The sequence below is a fragment of the Excalfactoria chinensis genome, chromosome 2 (assembly GCF_039878825.1).
Source record: "Excalfactoria chinensis isolate bCotChi1 chromosome 2, bCotChi1.hap2, whole genome shotgun sequence".
Lineage (NCBI taxonomy): Eukaryota > Metazoa > Chordata > Aves > Galliformes > Phasianidae > Excalfactoria > Excalfactoria chinensis.
The window spans coordinates 84504467-84526077 of NC_092826.1; the positions used below are offsets into that span (position 1 = coordinate 84504467).

The following is a 21611-nucleotide window of genomic DNA, read 5'->3' on the forward strand; positions in this document are numbered from 1 at the left end:
TGCCTTATTTATGAATTTAAAGTCACGTAGTGTTTGGACTGCTTAGGTCACTTTCATACAGATATTACAGGAACTCTGGTTTTGCTGCTGTATGCTGTTAACTTGCTTTCTTCATAACATGTAGGTGCTATAAACCTACATGCTGTAAACCTTTAGGCTGCAGCAAAAATGCAAGTTTAGCTCATTGTATGGAAAGATTCTTGAGGAAGGGTTACTATGAGCTTAATGCTCCTCATACATTTCACTTCAAGGAAGCCCAAGTTTTTTGGTATTAATGGAGAATAAAAGTACTTAGCATAATGCCTGTATTTTTGATGTTTGCTTTTCTTTTACTTTATGGAAAACAGTTGAATCTTAATTTGGGTAATTCTTCTCACTGAAGCGAGTCTTACTGCTGGTAGTGACTATGGACCTAAATATGAACTAAGCTGGTTTAAAAAGCACACAAAAGTATTTCTGAAATTGTGAAGTTTAGAGTTGCCAGGAGAAAAAAAATAAATAAAAAATCAAGCAGTTGCATGTAGCAGTTTGCATCAATACAACTCGTGTTGATGAAGTTTAAGGCATCATCTAAAACCTGTATGTCATGATACTGTCACCCCTCAATTTACAGTGTTATCTTGTTTACCTAGTTGATTAACTACCCATCAACTAGAATGGATGATGTTAGCCACATTTTACTCATTTCTCCACCATAAGTGGTAGCCATTCCTTTCTCCTTCTGAAGGGTGTCTACAGTAGATGTGTCAATTATTTAAAATGTTTTAATCTATTTAATTGTGGTTGAATTTCTATCCATGCCATGTCCCTTTGATGCAGTGTTGTTACCGTTCAGCAGTCCTAAGAGAATCACAGGGATAAATACATACTGTAGACATCCATCTCCTTACTAGTGTGGTGTCAGCAGTGTTTTGGTCGCCACCAGTGGCAGAATCCTTGTTCTGACTGTATACACTTTGCTGGATATCTTATTTGAGTGACTCCACGCTTACCACTGTTAGCAAGCTAAAGAGTAGGCTCAGAAGAGTATGTTATGAGGACATGGTCTACTGAAGTAACTGAATAGATGAGGCTGATAGTTGGAATTGATGATCTTGTGGGTTTTCCTGTATGATTCTGCGTTCACCTAAAGGAAAATGTAGGTAGTACCAGTATGTTTCCTAGGTGATCGTTTTCTATCAGTTATCTTCTGTTTTTCAGTATAACCTAAATCTTGTCTCTGTAAGAATATTGAAATGTACCTTAGATTGGGTTCAACACACACACACACATATATATACATACACACACACACACACACACATATATATATGTATATATGTAAGACTTGATTTGAAAGGCTTGATTTGAAAGGCTCTCAACAGTTGATGGTTATCTAAAAGTAAAATAAAAAATGTCTTGAATTTGCCAACAAGAGACTTTACAATAATGGATTTTCAGTCTTTACATGAGAATCCTACATGCATCAAACTCTACTGTGCTTACTTTCTAAGACAGAATCAATGGCTTTCCACTTGTTCCTTTCATTTATGATTAGTTTGTTGTCTCTGGTGTAGTGGCGTCTTAGTGATGTAGTTTACAGTGCAGAAAAGACTGGTGCTTTTGATACCTTTTTGCTTCAGCTATTCAGTATCCTTAAATGTGATATAGGTAGTACATATGTTTGTGAGGTTCCATTTCACCCTGTTAGTGAGTTGGAGGGTAAGGAAGATTGATATTGTAACTAATAGTATCAGAGGAGTGCTGATATAGAATGTCAAACATAGAAGCAGATAAGGTTACTGTTGGAGGTGATCATTACAAAAAACAGGAATCCTTTCATGCAGTTAAGCATATAAGTTGTGTTTTCGTGCTGTTTCATTCTGTGCAGAACATATTTTAAATAGCAGATTAATTTGTGTTTCCTGGTGGAACAGTTGCATTAAAAACTGCATTTTGCTAAATGAGAATACAAAGGTCATGCTTGTTCTCATGAGCTATTTTCAAATTGGTACAGGGAAATATATTTTGTTACTATGGCTTATTCAGTATTTCTTGGTAAACTTATTCTAATTAGTTTGAACTATTGTCAGAATAATTTGCATGCTTTGATAATCTAGGAAATGTTAAGTTTAGGTGATGTCTGATTTAGCTGGTACTGTTTGTATTTTGTTTTTGTTCCGGTGTGCTGGTAAAAGCTTATCGTTGTGGTGTTTTTATTTCCTGCCATCGTGGCTGTGAAGTAACTTTAGCTTAACAAACAGAAGTCGAACTGATTTCACTCACTTGAAATACTCTTATTGGGAGGGCGGAACCGGGTGATAATTCATTTTGACTTCCCTTATTTGCTATTAAATTGCTTAAAATTGCTTTGGATGCTGACTTTATCAAAGCTATTTGTAGAGCTGGCTTTGGAGTCTGTTTGACCTGGCAATAACTTGGTTAGATTTAGGATTATTGGTCAGCAAAAGAAAAAGAAATTCCCTCTTTACTTTGCCAACAGATTCCTAACAGCTAAGTAATATTACTGGTAAATTTCTTAAGATAGCATTCTGCTCCGTAATCCATGCCTTTTATATCTTTGTTTGATCTTACTGTGAGGATGAATTTTGCTACTGAAACTATGCAGTTTTCCATGTATTTCATAAAATTACTCAATCCAGACTGCAAAACATGATTGCATACGATGAATAAAAATGTGACTGGGCCACTTACTTTGTTTAGGCTTTGAACTTTATGTACTGTCTGTACTCCCCGTGAGTAACCTAAGATGCCTGGAAGAGAAGAATGTTATCAGAGATTGTCTATACTAAGCAATATATAGCAGGAATGACTCTTCTGTAGAGTTCTCTTACTGTTGTACCAGTCTTAAAGGACATCTTAGTAGCTTAATTGGTATATGATTAATGCATGCAGTGTTTCTTGGCAACATCCCCCACACGTGTATGTATTTCTGTAAGAGACAAATTTCTTCTGTTATTTCATTTTTACAGATACATGGGGATTGGGCTTTCGGCACAGGGTGTCAACATGAATAGGTTACCAGGTATGTTTTAGTACTTCTTACATTTGTTAGCGTACTTCCATGGTTCATTTTGATTTGAAATCTACTTGAACTTGGTAGGAAAGTTCTGGTAAGCACCAGAGTGTAGCATGGCATCTCTGTGTTGTATCTATCTGCAGTATGTAAAACTGCAGATGCAGGTAGGAAGCTTTGCTTTCTGATGTGCCACTGTATATTTGTTCCCGCTCCTTAACAGCGTCATGCAGGAACTGTTAAGTAAACAAATAGATTTTTAAGTTTTAAGCATGTTTCTGGATTAAAAATAAAATAAAATTAAAAAAAAAAAAAAAAAGAAAGAAAACAAACTATAGATTTCCTTACTCTGTAAACTGTAATGATAAAGATAAGCTCTTACGGTAAAAACACTTTCTTGTCATACATGGAATGAGCTCTCCAGCTGTCACGTAGACTGTTGCCTTTCCAACCTCAGTAGGAAGGATGTATAGCGCAGCTTCAGGCTTTGACTGTTCCAGTGCCTTACGCGGTGAAGGATGCAGTCTTGTTAACAGGTGTCAACAGTATCACTGTTTAGTATGTATGCATGTTTTTCTGTACATTTTCAGTTGTCTTTTAAAAAGAACTGTTTTATTGGGGATCTGACAACATACAGAGTATGACATCATGCCAAATTGATTTTTGTGTGTCCATGTTCTGTCTCTTTGAGTATTATTTAGGGTGCTGTGCAAATAATTCGAAAAGATGCAACTGATCAATGTAACTGCAGTAATTTTGTGTATTTAGTTTACTGGGAGATGCTTAATGTGCCAGCTGAAGCTACAGTCTGGCATGGGTCATAGTGATTAAGGACCTAAGTATGGAAATACATTAAAAATGTTATGCAGCAGATTGAAGAGAGAGAATAAACCCACGGTCGTCTTCTGCTAAAAATAATTATGTAATTGTCAGTATAAACTCTTAGAGCCAGAATATATGTTACCCAGTGAAACTGGCAGCTTGCGTTAGAGAACTTGCTCTGTCATTTTGAATAGACATTTAATAGAACTGTTAGGAAATATTTTGTGGTGCCTGAAAGTTTATTCCTTTTCGAGGATTTTTTGCATAGTGTTGAATTAGAAGCTGTGGATATGTTTAGTACAGTATTGAGGTTTCTTAACTGGTTCTACAGCTTCTTTGCCTACAAAATTAGTGCCATGTTTGCATACATAATGACTTGCTTGCTGCCTGTGACTTTCACCTGTGTCAATCTTTTGTTTTCCTCCTGTTTTTGATGGGGTGGCAAAGCTCAGGGCCATTGTAGTCTAGAGACACTCTGCTATTATGCAGAGATTGTTTGCTGATGAGTAGTCATTAAGAATGGCCAGGACTTGAATTATGATTCCCAGAGATGTGCATTTGGGTTTTAGGAAGAATTTGATTATATGAAATATGGTGGCAATAGTTTTGTAAGATGAAAGGGAGAGCAGGAAGATCTCCACTGCTTTACAGTATACGTCAGATCTACAGATAGCTTTGAAATTTCAACATTGTAGCTGACGATGTTTTTGGTGTTGATAATTTTGCATGTTTGCTTAAGGGGAAAGTGTGTTTTCTGAATTTGTATTACCTTTTAAGTACTGCAAATGGAACCACCTGTTCAGCCATTTTGATAAATGAAGCTGTTGTGATTTTGTTTTTATTAATAAAACAGTTCTGTTAGTTGCATAAGAAATCTTAGACAGCTGAGCATAATAATTGATCTTTTTATCCTGGTTAGGATATACTAACTTTGCTGTGTCTTTCTGTTATTTTGTAGTAAAGGAAATGAATAAATTGTAAATGCTTTCTCTAGGTTGGGATAAACATTCTTATGGCTACCATGGAGATGACGGACATTCATTCTGTTCCTCTGGAACTGGACAACCCTATGGCCCAACATTTACTACGGGTGACGTCATTGGTTGTTGCGTCAACCTTATCAATAATACGTGCTTCTACACAAAGAATGGACATAGCTTGGGTATGAAGAATCATTATTTTTTAATGATAGTATTATGTGTGTAAATCTGATGCTTCCTGCGTGTTTGAAATCAGAAACTCTTCCTATTCTAGGAGCAATGCATTAGAATTGTTGTTTCAGTAACCTAGTTTCCTATGAAATAAGTGAAGAATTGTGAAGAAGAATTTCACACATATTGTATGCACTAACATGCCTCCATAGCATCTCCTTCCATAGGACCTACAGTTATGAACCCTAAGGCCACCAATATTTGATGTTCGTAGTAGAAGGTAATCGATAAGAATACTGAAGAAATGGAGAATGGATACGTAGGTAGCTCTGAAAGTAATGCCTTCCTCTTTATTTCCATGGAACCTACAGTTGATACAAAGAGCACAGTGACACCATTTGTGAGAGTGCTTTCTTAGCTGCAAAACTCTGATTTTCAGCGTAGTCACCACTGTTAGTTACGTGTTTTTGGCAGCTGTGAACAAAAGCCTGCATGCTGTGTTTGTAGTAGTCTGCACTACTGCTGAAATGTACCACCCACTGCTCTCTGTAAACAGCGAGCATCTGTGAATGTCAAGGAATGCCATTTTTTCCACATGGAGGAATTCAGTGACACACCTTTGCTTCATCTGTGCTTTCATGTCAGATGCCATTCTGTCAGATTGCCCCTCTGTTGCCATCTGCTGCACTGCCACAAAATGTAACAGAATATTGATGTAAAGGTTCAACCTCTACTTCTGTACCACCAGCATGTGCCTCTAATGTTGTAGGATAACATATTAATAGAGGAGAAGTTACTTCTGGAGCAGTCCTTGTACTTAAAGTTCATTTCTGCTGTATAGGGAGCACTTAGCCTTCACTAAAACCCTATATAAAACTAGCATTATTTTGAGCATGTGTTGAAGAACAGTGTCACTTGGATTCCCTATCTGGAGTCATGTCGTTGTGATAATGTTGTGAATTATACAAATTGAGCTGCCATTAAGTCCGTTATGTACTTATGTTAAACTTTAGCATTGTGCAAGACAAATAATTGTAGAGTTTGAAGATGGTTGAACATACAAGAATGCGGTAACTTAATGCAATTTAAGGAGTGAAGGTATGTGGTGTAAAGAGAGAAGGAAAAGAAAATGAATTTCCTGCTTTAAGGAGAGAGCAGGGTCTCTTTACCAACTCCCAAAATCTTGGAACTGTGCTGAGGGAAGTAGGAAGATTCAAAAGATAAGGCTCAGAAAGAAAGAAAACTGTTGTGGGTAGAAATGTGATAAGGAAAATAGAGGCTGGCTTGAAATGAGAGATACTGAGATTATGGAGTTTTAAAATCACTATTTAACCTTCTCACATTTCCAAACATGTAGAAAGCTTTGAAGGTAGTAAAAAGAAGGGCATGCTTTGAATTCTTCTCTCAGAACAAAACAGTTTTCTCAGACCCTGAGCAGACAGGTATGACTTGGGAGTTCTATTGCCTTCTATTCGAGCAGGGCTTACATGTCTCTAGAGGTTGCTTCCAAGTAAATAATGTGATTCTGTCATGATTTATTATTGCTTCTGAAATGAATGAGTCTATATATGCTTGAACCATGCGCCGTGTAGTTATGTATTTGAAAGATAAGACCTGATGTTTTGTTTATTCTAATCTTTAACTTGGTTAAAGCTGAGAGTATTAGTCTACCTTCTTTCATTTCAACTAGGAGCAGTTGTGGTCACATGCACAGAAGAGCTAAGTGGGAAGGAGTAAAAGATCTTTTTCAGCAAGGGTCTTAATAGAGACTAGATTAGGGTAACTGTGAAATAACACTCCCAAGTGACAGAAATCTGTTTAAAGAGGGGAACAGAACCGCATAGGTGAGGAGAGGCGAGTAAAATGTCATCTGTCATAGAGAGTCTGATAAACACTTTGTGGATTTCGGAAAGAAACCTGACAGGAAACCTGTTCTGATGTGGGCTTTGCTAGACTGACTTCCTAAAACTGGAGTTTTGATCCTCTATTTAGGGGGAAAAAATAAATTAGAAATTTTGTGCTGTTGCTTCTTGTTGTCCAGAATTCCTGTAAAATCTCAAATTGGGCAACACAGGTTTCTTCTCTGGGCTGCAGATGTAACAGTAGTATTAGAAATCTCCGTCTCAGCCTGGAATTTGATGCTTTAGAAAGGGCTAAGCTATTATTTTTGCAAATATGAAACCCTGATGAGAAACGTTCCCCTACACCCCCTCTAAACTAAGGGGGGAATTTGGGAGGGGAGGAGGTGACACCAAAAACACCTGCCCCAAAAACACCTAGATTTATCTTAATGATGGTTGTGGTCATTTTGGAAAAGAATGAGTTGGATTTCAAAATGTGTCAAACAGAGAAAGTTGTGTTGTTTTTTTTTTTTTTAAATATATATATAACTCTTTCTAATTAAAAACAGATAAGGGAAATAGTAATAGGTAAAATTATAGCTTTGAGGTGTGAGAGAGGAAATATTCATTAAGCGCATCATCCTTTTGTACCAAAGCTGCAAGAATTCAGTTGCTCTCGAGATTTGAAGTCTTGGTGAAGAATGGAGATAGAAAGCAACGGAGGGATTTAGGACAAAAGGTTAAAAACTGTGTTTTAATCTTAAATTTGAAAAGGCAGTGATTATGAAAATAAGTACAAATTTGAAGGGGTAAGTGGATTTCAATCATTATGTACTTTTAGAAGAAAAAAGTCGAAGTCACGATGCCAATGATAAAGAAAAATATGAAATATTGTTACTATTTGGCTGTCAGAAGTGAACTTCCTCCTAGTTATTTTTAAATAACAGCGTTTTACCCCTAATCTGCTTGAATTTCCTGAAGTGCACGGAGGTCAGATTTTTCTTTAATCTTGGGATGACAGTGTTGGCGTCTTGGTCCTGTGGGTGGGTGGATGGATACTTTCAATTGTATAACAATATCAGGCTATTCTGTTCACAAAACAAATTGCCCTGGGCTGAGCTGGAGCGAAACATCTACCACCCTGGTTTGGAGTATTACAGGCATGTGCTGTGTATAGATATTGCCTGCTTAGAAAGAAAAATAATAGCAAGCAAGACATAGTTAAGCCTTGACATCTCAATATTAAGACAGGCACATGAAAAAATATTTTCAGTTTTTTTCCTCTAAGTCTTAATCTGTAGGAATAATATTCATATTTCTTAGTCTGTGTATCTGCATGATGCTTGCTAAATCTTTGGCCCCATTGGGAAGAATGTTGGGCAAATGATGTGCTTTCAAATGAAAATAACTTTTTGCCAAACGTTGCCATTTGTTACTCAAGCACATCAGTTGTGCCCGAGCATCATGAATGTCATCGTACTTAACAGCTTATTTTGAGATAGTTTGGGTGAGGTTTCTGAACATATGATGATATACTGAAGAAAATATGACTAGAAACTAGATGTACAGAAATTAATGTTAACTTTCTCTCTATTGCAGGCATTGCTTTCACAGATTTACCGGTAAGATAAGTGCATTTTCAAACAACTTTCGTACATATTATATAAACCGATGTTTAGATTTAACTCACATTTTGCTTGTGTTTCTCAGAGATCCGCTGAAAATCCTCTTAACCAATTTACTATCATATGCTTCCATTATTTAAATGATATATATATATATTTTTAATTGAAGCAAAAAGTTTTTTGTTTTTACATCAAACCTATTAGAGTTTTTCCTATTCAGGTATTCAGTGTTTGGGTGATTCTAGTGAACTTCCACTAGAACGTTATGTATGTGTGTGAATGATATGTACAGTTAGTTATTATGTACTTGATTTGACAGACACAGGCTTTACTTAAAGATCAGCGCTTCGTTAAACACCAGAATTGTGCAAATGTGTACAGCTGTGTTATTGTAGGTGGAAAGGCTGGCTACTTAAGACATTGTCAGTGTAACTCATGCTTGATGCCTAGCTTTCAAAAACATTACGAGTTTGCTTCATAAGATCAAACGTTAAAGTTTGGTGGGGTTTTTTTTGTGTTTTTTTGTGGGTTTTTGTTTGTTTGTTTGTTTTTTGAGGAGGTTGCAGGTACTTGAAGTCTTCTATCCTTCTGGTCAATTAAATTGTATTTCCTTAAAATCACTATAAATGTGTTCCCTAAGAGCTGTTGGTAAAGGCATGATACTGCACTTACTTTGCTTTTCTCATCCAGTTATTTCTGATTTAATCTGGTTAGGGCGCAGTGTAATGGTTCCATCTGGCCAACTGCACTGTTAGCTATGGCCCTAGGAGGTGGGTAGAGATAATAAGGAAAGATGAAGCTGGTGGCACAGGGTTGGGTGCTTCATGAGGGATGGTGCTGCCACTGTCCTGGATCTGTGGGATGCCAGCAAGAGTACTTGCCAGCATATGGTGCCAGTGCAGGACAACTTTGACATCTTCATCTGAAGTTTGAAGCTGGACCCCTCCTCATTAGAATCAGTTGCTTTCTATCGCATCAAAAGCTTTAAGTTTTGAGCTTTGTTATTCTGTCTAGGCTAGAAAACATTATAAGCATGGCTTATTCAGAAAGCCAGAGCAGAGAAGAGGCAAGAGAGGCTCTGACATGGTTTTAACAACCAGAGTATTTTTCTCTTAATTTCACTGGGCTTTCAGTTTCTTAGTGGCCTTTCTGCTGATAACTTCTTACTCGTAGCTGCCATTTATTCAGTACACAATTCTGTAGACCAGCGTACTGCTATACCATACCACCATTGATTGCGGTGTATGATATAGATACATTAAAATTAAAATCAAGAAGTAACTGCTTGCCATACCGTTTGTGAGATGCTGGTGGCATGTAAGAAAGTTAGTTTAATCTCAGCCCACAGACTTTACTTTTCTCATATTTGGCGTATTCCAAATTTGCATTGGGACTTGATCTCTAAGCAGAAAATAAAACTGAGACAACAAAAAGTGCTTTGAAGTTTTTCTTTTTAGATACAAGTTCAGGAATTCATGAGAACCTCAATGCACTGTTGCAGTTCTTTTTAGGCGCTACACTTGGACTTTGAGGCTAATGAGTTCTCTGTCCTGTCAGTTCTTACCACTAAAATTCAGCAATGTTTTAAGGTATTTTCACCCCAAAAGGAAAATGACCTTCTTTGTAAGTTTAGTTTTTGTTCTCTTTTCAAATAAATTTTAATCTTGGTCTTTGAAAATCATTTAAAAATTGGTACTTAATATTTTGTGAAATCTAAACAAAAAGTCATGAACTTCAGCACAGTTTAAAAAGTGCCTTTTCTGACTAGAAAGAGAATGATCACTAAGGCTTCTACCAAGGTAGAAGTTGCTTCAAATGCTGGATGGATGATCCAGAGGTATTTGCTTTTTCATGCCAGTAGTAACATTGGGGTTATTATTACAGAGGTGGTGGTTGATTTTTTTTTTAAAAAGAAGGGTGGGGAATGGGGTATAAGAGGAGAAAACTAATCAAAAAAATTTCTTGCAGCCAAACTTGTACCCTACGGTAGGACTGCAGACACCAGGAGAAGTTGTGGATGCTAATTTTGGACAGCACCCATTTGTATTTGATATTGAAGACTATATGCGAGAATGGAGAACCAAAATTCAGGCACAGATTGACAGATTTCCTATAGGAGATCGGGAAGGAGAATGGCAAACAATGATTCAGAAGTAAGACTTTGAGTACTGTTCGCTTAAGAAAAAGTTAATCTGATGATTTCAGAGGCCCTTGTGATGCCGTACCTGTTGTCTTATTCAAAAAGTTGCAGACAGTATAAAAGCAGGTAGTCTTGTTGACATAACAGGTATGTAAAGTATTAGTAATAAGTGTAAATCTTCCATTCTGATTTGGCCTATCCAATTTGGGTTGGTGTGTTTTGAAAAAATAGCCACAAGCACACAACGGTCAGCTTTAATACTTCAGCACCTGGAAATGTTCCTTTGCATTCCTAGCCTTTGGCATGCTAGTGTAGCTTGTGGCACTTCTGTGTGTGAAGTGCAAAATTGGTGGCTTTGGCTTTGCTTGAATTTATTGGTGAAAATGCACTTCAGTCTGTGTCGTGAGTAAGAAAGAGGCTGGACTAGCAGGCAGTATTCTAGTTGACCAGACTTTGGATCACGATTTTATTAAAATTCATTGTAATAAATAGAATTATTTTTACTGGCTTAGTACTGTGTTTGGAGATGGTGCTGAATCTTAACTGAATTACTTTAGTCTGACTTGTACAGGAGTGTCTGAATTTCACATAGAAATCTTTGATTCTGTATATTTCTTATATTTAATATTTATTTATTTTTTTCCAGAAACAGAAGTTTTACATTGAAGGAGTTTTCAATCGCGTATCTAGTTAATAATTGTTTCTGGGTTTTGTTTTTGTTTGTTTTTAGAATGGTGTCATCTTACTTAGTTCACCATGGATACTGTGCAACAGCAGAGGCATTCGCCAGATCCACAGACCAGACTGTGCTAGAAGAATTAGCTTCCATTAAAAACAGACAAAGTAAGGCTGGAAAGCACGTTGCATCTTCTTTTTCTTTTCCCTTAAGCAGATACTGCATAAAACTTGCTCTTAAACATCACTGTAGAATCTTCCTACAGCACTGTTTCGTAGTTCTTTGCCTTCATGTAAAGCTGTGCATTTATGAACAGCTGGTTAAGATGAACTTCTGCACTAATACTCCTGGAGCTTGTTTGATGTAGCAGGATGTGGTAAATTACCTTTTGTCCTTCTCTTGAATGGAAGATTGTGATCTGTGTTAAACAGATGTTTGTAACGCCTGTATGGCATTGTTTGTGACTGACCCTTATCTCTCACAAACAGGAATATAAAACTGTTGATAAAAGTTTAAACTTTTATCTCAGTGATAAGGGTTAGAGTTTATAAAATGCTTTATAAGCTAAAGCAAATGTAATTTTTTTCCAGTTTACAGTTAAGGGAGAGAGGACAAGGGGAATTAATAGTAGTGTGCTTCTCACTTGCTGTGGCTGTACTAATTTGGCAGCCTGATGAAAACAGTGCCTTCCCCCATTCATTTTGATCCCTGCTGTATGAACACAAGCGTTTGTGTGACTGCATGACATAGCACATGGGGAAACTGCTTTGGTGGAAGAATAGGCTGTCTGTTGGGTTGTTTTTCATTAGGATCAATTTCTCTGTTGGTGGTTAGCGCTGTGAGGCTGTTTGAGGCTTGTGCCAGGTTACATCAACAGAAGCATTAACTAAAGCTGCTGAGTCTGTTCTGGAAAGGTTTAGTCATCTGTAACCTGACTTTGCAGGTGAAACTAACTTTTTGGCCAAATTTGAACCACTGGGAGTGGGAACCAATTTTGATATTTTTGGGGGACGGTAGTTTGGTATCTGCTTTTATACAAAGGTATGACACTGGGAAATATATTGCAGAATGGTGTCTCCTGTCTTAATCTAGCTCTAAATGAGCAGTCCTAGTACAAAGTAGTTACATTCCGACAATAAAAGTATTTACTTAGTTCTTGTTTAGTTACCTGTAGGTGGAGTGTAACTCTTTAGTTTCCCTATTGAACTTTATAAGGAAGCATGTTTTTTCTTTACACTATTTTTTTTTCTAATAAACAGCCCTGTTGATGAATGGTTGCAGTGTCTTTTAATAACTAATTTACATGTATTAATCCATTAGCTGTCATTTTAACTGTTGTTTTTGGTGAACAGAAATTCAGAAACTGGTTTTGGCAGGATGAATGGAGAACCCATTGAAAACAACGTAACAGCTGTATCCAAGTTTACTAGAGAAAAATCCTAATCTCTTATTTGTTTTTTGGTGAACAGGAATTCAGAAATTGGTTTTAGCAGGAAGAATGGGAGAAGCCATTGAAACAACACAACAGTTGTATCCAAGTTTACTAGAAAGAAATCCTAATCTCTTATTTGCATTAAAGTGAGTCTTCAAATTATACAGATGTGTGTTTATAGATGACACAATTACCTTCTGAGAAAAGAGAATTAAAGTTTTTGCAGAAACTTAAAGTTAAGCAGCTTTTTTTAGAAAATGTGTAGTTTTTTTTCCTTTATGCTGTATTTATTTGCTACGTGTTAAACTAGGTTTTGTTATCAGGGTCTTGTTTTGCAGCATAATTCACATCTTGCCGTAGACTTGTCCTCTAGTACTGAGTTTTTGTATTTTTAAAAATGAATTTTAATCAGATTCAGTGTCAAGTAAAACTTAAAATGTAACTGATAGAGTGTCGTATGCAAGAAGGTTAAGAGCCTTGTGGCATAAGTTGGTCTGTTCCTCCAAATGGCTGACTGACATTAAACACCTCTTTAAGATGAGTTGTTGCACTCCTTGTCACTGAACTGCAAACGTCTCTGGATTATACAATGAAAATTCAGTAATCCCAAAGAGTCCTCTTAGCTTCATGGGCATGCAACGTTCACCTTCATTCTGGCATTTCTACTTGCCAGCTGTGCTGATCCTCCAGAGTTGTTTATCATGTCACAATATTAGAATGTGGGGAAAAAAATCTGCTCCTCCTGTAAGAAGAAAGCAGTAGAAATTTTATGTTCAGTTAATTTACTTGAAACGTTTGAAGTCTGTCACTCAAGTGCTGAACAGAATTCGTGTGATAGTACTGCAGACTTACCACAGAATGTGATTTGATGAAAGCCCTCACTCTAATGTCAACTCTGTGTTACCTTTTTCTCAGTCTGTCTTGCTAAATTTTGCCTGCTCCATTAAGATTACCTAAGCGTAAAACGTAAAGCAGTAGCTCTAAGCTTCATCAAAGTCCATAGTAAAATCTCCTTACCTAAATAAAATTGACAAAGAGTAACCACCTCTAAAGGGAAGGTTTGTATGCGAGTTTGCTTACTAAACTGTTTTCTGGTGTAAATGTCTCATGTTAAAAAACAAACAAACAAAAAAAGCCCATATCATTTAGTCCTTACTGTTCCAGGCAAAGTATGTTCTCATTATCTTTGAGAGAAATAATGGGCAAAACAAGATAATTATTTACCCTTCTCAAGCAATACACTTGCCCCTGCCAATAAAGCAAAACAGTTTAACCAAAAAACACAGTTTAGTGCTCTAAACTTTGAGGACTTACTGCCAGAGCTTATCCTCAAAGATAACATTCCTGTTCTTCTCCCTCCTAAACTTCCTAGTTTCCTGTTTTGGCCAAATACTCAGTTTGTTGATGATTGGATTAGTGATGTCCAGCGTTCTGTTGAGTCAGACTGTTTTAAAGTGTATTTAATGCTAAAATCAATGCTATCATTAATAAATTGAAGTGTTTGAATTGTTTTATTAGCTTAACTTCTTTGTCTTTTGTTTAGGGTGCGCCAGTTCATAGAGATGGTGAATGGTACAGACAGTGAAGTACGGTGTTTGGGAGGCCACAGTCCAAAATCTCAAGATAGTTACCCTGTTAGCCCACGGTCTTTTAGTAGTCCTAGCATGAGCCCCAGCCATGGAATGAATATTCACAATTTGGCAACAGGCAAAGGGAGCAGCACACATTTTTCTGGTAAGTTGATACAAAGGATATACCACATCTACAAAGTTTTCTTTCTATGGTTTTGAGTACTGGGAGAAGTCACCAGTATTGAACCTGTGGATAGACTGTTTCAGTTGGGGATGAGGCCTTTTGCATTGAAGTAGAGATCTAACAGTCAAAGTATGTTATTCCCAATCACTACAGTAGCAGTATATATGAAATCTTAAGACATTACTGCTTCTGTGTGGTAGGAGGTTCTGATGTGAATTTCTGTTGTTGCTTTGGTATTAATCCATGGTTTAGGCAAGGTGTCTGAAGTCCATCCAGTAAAATGGTCTTTGGTGTTCATGGAATAGCAGGAAATACCAGGAGCTGGGTGGCCAACTTAGGTTAAACAACCAAAAAACACTGCTGACAGACATGTTGAAATCTGCACAGCTGAAACTGTTCTGAAAGCACCTAATGGTGGTGGCAAAGCTTCAGTGGGAGATGAAGATGTTCAGAGCTGCCCCATGCCAATTGAGAGATCCCAGCACTGATACTTGAGCATGTCACCTCTGAAGTCAGTATCGCTTTGGTGGCGTGTAGAGGAGCTCAGTTTTCAGTTCTGTTTCTTTCTTAAATCTAAACTGGAGCAGACTGGGAGCTTTGCTGGTTGCTTGTTTGTTTTTCCTTTTCTCTATGGAATACAGAACACCAGCTGCTGCTTCAGGTGTTTTAGTCTTGTTGCACTCAGAGTTGCTGTTGTTACATTGGGTTCTTATCGTGATACATGGTAGAAGGCACCTCTAGCTTTCTTATTTTGAAAGCAGAGACACTGCTTAGTAAGCAAGCTGGTAAATGGTGTTGTTAGCATTGAGATTTAGGATTTGCTGAATAGCAGAAAATGGCAGGGGGTGGAGGTGGTTGGGGTTTTTCATTTGTTTTTTAATAATAAATCTTTCCTGTGACCTATTTCTGTGTTAGTTGATGTTCAGGGAGCTCATACATTTATGCTTGATTTGCTAATTATGTATTTGCTTGAAATGGTAGTTCATTGATTACATTTTAGAAGGGTCAGAAGAAATTTTAGCCAGACATCATAATTTCACAGCATGGTATAATTTTTATATAGCAAAGCACAATACTAGCAATTAAAATAATTATATAGGAAAGCAGGAGGGTTGTATTTGTGTAGCAGCATGGCAAACATTTCAATACTGAATTCTAATGTGTGTTTTCAAAGATAATTATGTGATAAAGAATTGGTAAGATGCATGTCTGCTTTCATTCTTAATTATTACTACAGTGGCCTAGAAAAGGTTTTTACATCTTTCAGAAGTGTTTCTAAATGATTCTGTGTTGATTCAGTTTTATGTTTTACTCATGTATAAGCAGTACTGAATATAAAAAAAACTTCCCATCTGTGTGTTAGTATTTGTTAAATCATGTTTTCACTTCTGCACTGTAGAAAGGAATGAATACCTGAAGTCTGGAGTCTGCCTTTTTAGGATTATTTCTTCGACAAATGTAGTATTTTGTGACTGAAAACAATTAAGCTGTTCTTACTTTACTTGTGTTAAACTGGTATCTACAAACTTGCTTGTAATTAATTACAACTATAAAAACTTTCTTTCAGGGTTCGAAAGTAGTTGCAGTAATGGGGTAATATCAAATAAAGGGCATCAGTCTTACTGTCACAGTAAGCATACAGCCACCAGCTTGAATGTACCAGAACTTAACAACATAAATGTATCGAGATCTCAGCAGGTTAACAGCTATTCAAGGTGAGTAAACTTCAATGCTTCCAGTTTACATTAACACTTATGTAGCCTACATAGTTTTTATTACAGAGAAGAGTTTCTAGTGGAATATTTTTTTTCTTCCAAGAATAGTTGAATAATTCATTGGAGGGCACCAGGGGAAAGGGGATAAATACTGCTTCTGTTTGTGATTGCTTGAGTCTGCTCTGGCTTTAACTTCTCCAGCTCAAGAGACTGGCTTTTCCCATTCAGTTAAAGAAATGCAATGAAGAAAACTCACCTTCCTTATAGCTTTTTATGTTCAGTTTAGAAACTGTTTAAGGAAGATCACCTAGCTCACTTGTAATTCTAATTTAAACCATTGACAACCCTTTAGGAACCCTCAAAACAAAGTGCTTCTTTGGAAGGTAGTACCTAAATACACCCTACTCCTAAGGATGTTACCCCTTCTGATTGAATGGGTTGGCAAATGGTATAGGCGATAAAAAGTTGTCCAGATGCTTTCACTTTGTGCATTATCTGCTGGCTAAACACAACTGAGATACATCTGGAATGTGGACACTCTTCCACTGCACACATAACAGGACTTGTTTGCCTACCTTCCATCACTGTCACTTGCGGAAAGAATGAAAATGATGTATGAACCTGGGCATAAATATTGAGCTCTGTAGATTACTACACAAATGTAGCATAACTTGATTCGATTTGAAATCTGTAAGTACTTGGTTGTGGTGTCCAAGATGCATTCCCCAAAGCATCAACTAAGATGTATGTGGCAACAAAACCATATCATAATCAGATTGCAGTGATGTTTGCAGGAAGTTACAGTAGCAATTGTTTTAGATTCCGTATGCATTTGTGTCAGCAGTCACCTCTGCAAAACTACTTGGCAGTTTTGATAACGTTGAAATTTCTTACAAGATGAAGAAAGTTCCTTTAATGTAGAGTTGCCCAGCTAAAGAGATCTTTTAGTCATCTTCAGAGGAAGCTGGTCTTGTGAAAGGTTTTAGATTGTCTGTGACAAAACAAAACAAGCTTTGGAATAGAGTAGGGTATCACTATCAGGAAAGGTCAGTTTCCAGAGCCACGATGGCATCTAACAGTACCTTTGTGACTGCTGTGAGCAAAGTGTGTTGCAGAGCTGCATGTCTAAATTTACTTCTGACTCTTTCAGTGTCTTGGTGTTCTTGGTAATTGCTTGGGGTTTTTCTTCCTTTTCCCTAAAATTCCACTGAGAGTAAATGAGACATTGAGGCTTTTTCGTGAATATTATTTACCTAAATATGACATTCTCAAAGCAGGCTTGGTATTTGCTTAGCTGTGCTTTAAAAAGGAAGGGGACAGGGTGAGGCAGAACTAGGATGTTTCTTCAATGCGTATTCTCTACCTCTTTGTGTGTTCAGATACATAAACAGGGCAAGAACTTCCTGCTGTCACTTCAGAAAGTGTGATGCTACTGATGTCTGAATAATGGTGGACACATTTTGTTTTCAATCTAAAAACGTTATTTTCCTGAATGCTAATGCTTAGTGGGAAAGCTTTAATATTTCCTGCTGCTCTGGCATTTCTGGTTGCTATGGAAAAAACCTGTTGTCCACCTTGGTAATACATAAAAGCAGTATTTCCTCAGGCAGGATGAGCATCTGTGAGTTGTTGTGCTGAAATTGCAGAGAGCATAAACCGAAGCACTGAAATACATATAAACACTTGTGTTTCTTACTCTCATTTCAGCAATGATGTAGACATGGAAACAGATCACTACTCCAATGGGGTTGCTGAGACTTCATCCAATGGCTTCCTAAATGGTAGTTCTAAACATGATCACGAAATGGAAGAATGTGACACAGAAATGGGTCTGCAGTGATATTTCTTACATTTTTATTAAGTGATGGCAACAAGGTTATGTTTTTACTTGCAATGCTTCCCAACTTGAAAATTAAGGATATTAGCTGAAACCTTAATTTTTGTTGTTGTTGTTCTGCTATTATATGTAAATCTCATAACTCTGATGTAGCCTGGCTGATGGGAGCAGGGGAAAGGGGTGACTTGTGGATGGTCATAGTAGCATTGGTTTCTAAGGCAATACCTTTGAGATGTTCCTTAGCCTGCTTTATATTCAGTCATACCTCTTAATGTTGCTGCTGAACATCTGAGTGCCCTCTGACAGCACAGCTTAAAAAGATACCATTTACTCTGGCGGTTACAGCACACGCTGTCCCTGTCCAGTAATGAAGAAGGCAGTGAGACCACTTAGCGCGCACAGGCTGCAATCTGGGCAGTGGCTGTTACTGCCTTTTGCATCTTGAGAAACAAAAGAGACTGGCCCAGACACTTGTGCTTTTGCAGAACCGTATTGTCAAGCAATCAGTTTACACAGATACCAATTAATAGATAATTCACGTGAAGTATGAAACTCAGGACGTCGCTGGTAAAACTTCCAGAATGCAGTATTGCTAATAAACACCTACAAAAGCTTCAGGGTTCCAAGGGCAAGTGCTGCTGCTGGCCATGCAGCTTTGCTGGTAGATACTGCATAACTGTTCAAAAGCAAATAGATCTTTGTTTTGGCCACAAACAGGAGGGATGTTTTATTTCCCAGACCATTTCCCTACATTACCCTCTGAAACAGCGATGACACGGCCCTGTGTCTGCAGCAGGAAAACCAAAACACATCTTTACTCTCTTGCAGCCCTGTCCACAGAGGCTGTGACAGATGCGAAGTGGCTGCGTGAGCAGAGCACTTTCTTTCTGATGATGGCCTTTTTTTCTGCCTTTGTTGTATTAATACGTACTTAAAACTAAGTAGTATTTTGGAATGCCATACCAAATAGTGAAGAAGGCAGTTGTAGCGTTTTGCTTGATGGCACAACAAGCCTGAAATGTCCAGATTAGGAAGCTAGTAAGGACTGTGTACATTCATAGCAGTAGTATTAAAGCTGAGTCCATTGTAAGATTTCTGGGAAGGTTAGGTTCTGTCGTGTAGGTTTGTTTTTAAACTCTGACGTACTGGTTCCAGATCTGGCATATCTTTAAAGGTGCAGCGCTGAAGAATTAATGACAGCTAGAAATGCGTGGGGTTTTTTTTATTGGTGCTTTTATAAAATATTAGGGTAAAACTCAGTTTGTAATCTAGTTAGTTAAAATTAACCATTGCGACATTAAGAGCACGGGCTCTTGCAGCTGGCTGTATCCTCTTAAGTGGGTGTTCAAGCATGTGGTATAGGGGTGCATTGTGTTTAGATCTGTGGCCCTCCGTGCTTCCCTCCTGTGAAGGCAGATGACTTAAAAGTGAAATCAGTGCATTCCCCAGATCCGCAGATTCTAATTGTCACTCTGGTGGTGGTGGTGATGATGACGATGTCGTTTTTGCAGAAGTAGATTCAAGTCAGTTAAGGCGTCAACTGTGTGGTGGCAGCCAAGCAGCCATTGAAAGAATGATCCATTTTGGAAGAGAACTGCAAGCGATGAGTGAACAACTAAGAAGAGAATGTGGCAAAAACACAGCAAATAAGAAAATGCTCAAGGTATGCTCTGTCTTGAAATGAGGTGAACAGTGGCATTACCCAGCAGAAGCTTCTCACAGCATGTTAAGTAACAACACTGTTTTGCTTAAGCTTCTGTGATTTCACTGTGATTTCTTTTTGTCTGAGGGTATTCCAGTCAGCTGCGGTGTAGTGCCATCTCCTATCTTGTCCATGTAGCGCATTCATGGGGAAAATAACTTCATATCATAATACAGTTAAACGCAGAGATGAATGTACTGTGCCCACTTATTTCTGACCGTGTAGTTTGGTCACTGGAATCATAGGTACTATTTCTAGCAAGAATTGGTAAAGGCCGGAAGTGTGTGCAAGTAGTGTGCTGAGTTTTGAGATTGCTCCGAGCCATGAGTCCAAATATGTTAAGAAAAGGTCTAAGTTTTCACTTGTGTAATGCAGTTGTGATGTAATCATCTTCCTGCAGGATGCGTTCAGTTTACTTGCATATTCAGATCCATGGAGCAGCCCAGTTGGAAATCAGCTTGACCCAATTCAGAGAGAACCTGTGTGCTCCGTACTCAATAGTGCAATACTAGGTAAGACCTGGTGGGCTTTGCACATGGTACATCTGTGCCTTTCAGGGAAGCAGGATAGCACACTGCTGCTCACCACCCGCTGCTTGCTGGGTCCGGCACTGAGGTGGCCGAGCGATGAACAGAGCTTACTGTTATTGAATGCCCTGTAAGCAGAAGAGAGTTTTGGGGGTGCGTAAATGCAGCAGATACACTACTTACGTGTTTGTATTGGCTGAAAGCGAAAAATGGCTTGATCAGTAATAGAGCTCAGCAGAGAATTTCAGTGTGCCTTCATTGTTCCTGCTCTGTTTTGGCATAAGAATAAGCTTTGGAAGAGAAAGTACGTGGACTCTGAGTTTCTTAGTACAAGAAAATAATGAAACTGAGATATTCTAACTGCTGCTGCTGCTAATCTTCTTCCAGAGACTCACAATCTGCCAAAGCAACCACCGCTTGCCCTGGCAATGGGACAAGCATCACAGTGTCTGGGATTGATGGCTCGATCGGGAATTGGATCCTGTGCTTTTGCCACAGTGGAAGACTACCTACACTAGCTATGCATTTGAAGCTCTGTGAGATGGCGTGGTGTATTCCCTATGGAAAGTAGATCAGCTCTGCTGACTGGAATTTGGAATTTTAATTATGTACTAAGGACAAGTCTGTCGCTTTATGTTGCTTCCTAGTTTACAGCATGATGCAAATGATTTCTAACTTAGTGTTAGAGAGTTTCCATCTTTAAACCTCTTAGACAACTAAGAGTGGGAAATATCACCGATAATGTCAGACATCCAAATTGACAAATAAAATCCTCTCAACGATTGTCTAAAACAAAACCAAAAATCCTGCTGCCTTGTGGTGGGACGGAAGAGCGGCAACGCGGATGTGTTAGCATGCGGGTGATGTACGTGTCAAGCAGGATGACTTGCCAACCTCCACCCCCATTGTTACATAGTTCAATCAGTGTAATTTGCGAAATGCATAAACACCTGATGGTTTGGATATAGTGTTGATGGGAAGAAATGATATTTTTTAATGTGTACTGTAAAACTTGAATTACTCAGGAGCTGAGTGAATATGTTTGTTGCTACTTACAATCCCGACCTGTTGATCTTAGTAGTTTTTGTTTTAACATGGTCTTTTCAACTTTGTTTCCTTGTTTAACTACAGACAGCTTCTGTTGTGTAGACTCACCAGTTTAACTGTTGTATTATAACAGTATTACATGTCAACACAGTGTGGTTATGACCTATTTATATAAAAACCAAATATTTAGTCAATTTACAGTCTTAATTTAATCTTTGTACACCTTGCATTTTTAAAAGTGCTTAAATAGTACTATATTGCAATAAACTGTAGTGATATCATAATTAACCAGTCATTAAAAACTTACTTCTACATACATGGTAGC

The 21611-nt window shown here is 37.8% G+C and overlaps 1 protein-coding gene across 1 annotated transcript in view; it reads left to right on the plus strand.

Moving 5' to 3' along the window:
• Positions 1-21602, plus strand: part of RANBP9 (RAN binding protein 9) — a 36577-nt gene extending 14975 nt beyond the window's left edge. The window contains exons 3-14 of the mRNA XM_072327572.1: positions 2973-3025; positions 4833-5000; positions 8430-8452; positions 10424-10608; positions 11326-11438; positions 12741-12849; positions 14247-14437; positions 16026-16173; positions 17881-18002; positions 19522-19673; positions 20113-20224; positions 20627-21602. Of these exons, the coding sequence (XP_072183673.1) occupies positions 2973-3025; positions 4833-5000; positions 8430-8452; positions 10424-10608; positions 11326-11438; positions 12741-12849; positions 14247-14437; positions 16026-16173; positions 17881-18002; positions 19522-19673; positions 20113-20224; positions 20627-20757 (1507 nt within the window). The 3' untranslated portion in view covers positions 20758-21602. The remainder of the gene's footprint in view (positions 1-2972; positions 3026-4832; positions 5001-8429; positions 8453-10423; positions 10609-11325; positions 11439-12740; positions 12850-14246; positions 14438-16025; positions 16174-17880; positions 18003-19521; positions 19674-20112; positions 20225-20626) is intronic.
• Positions 21603-21611: the final 9 nt, after the last annotated feature.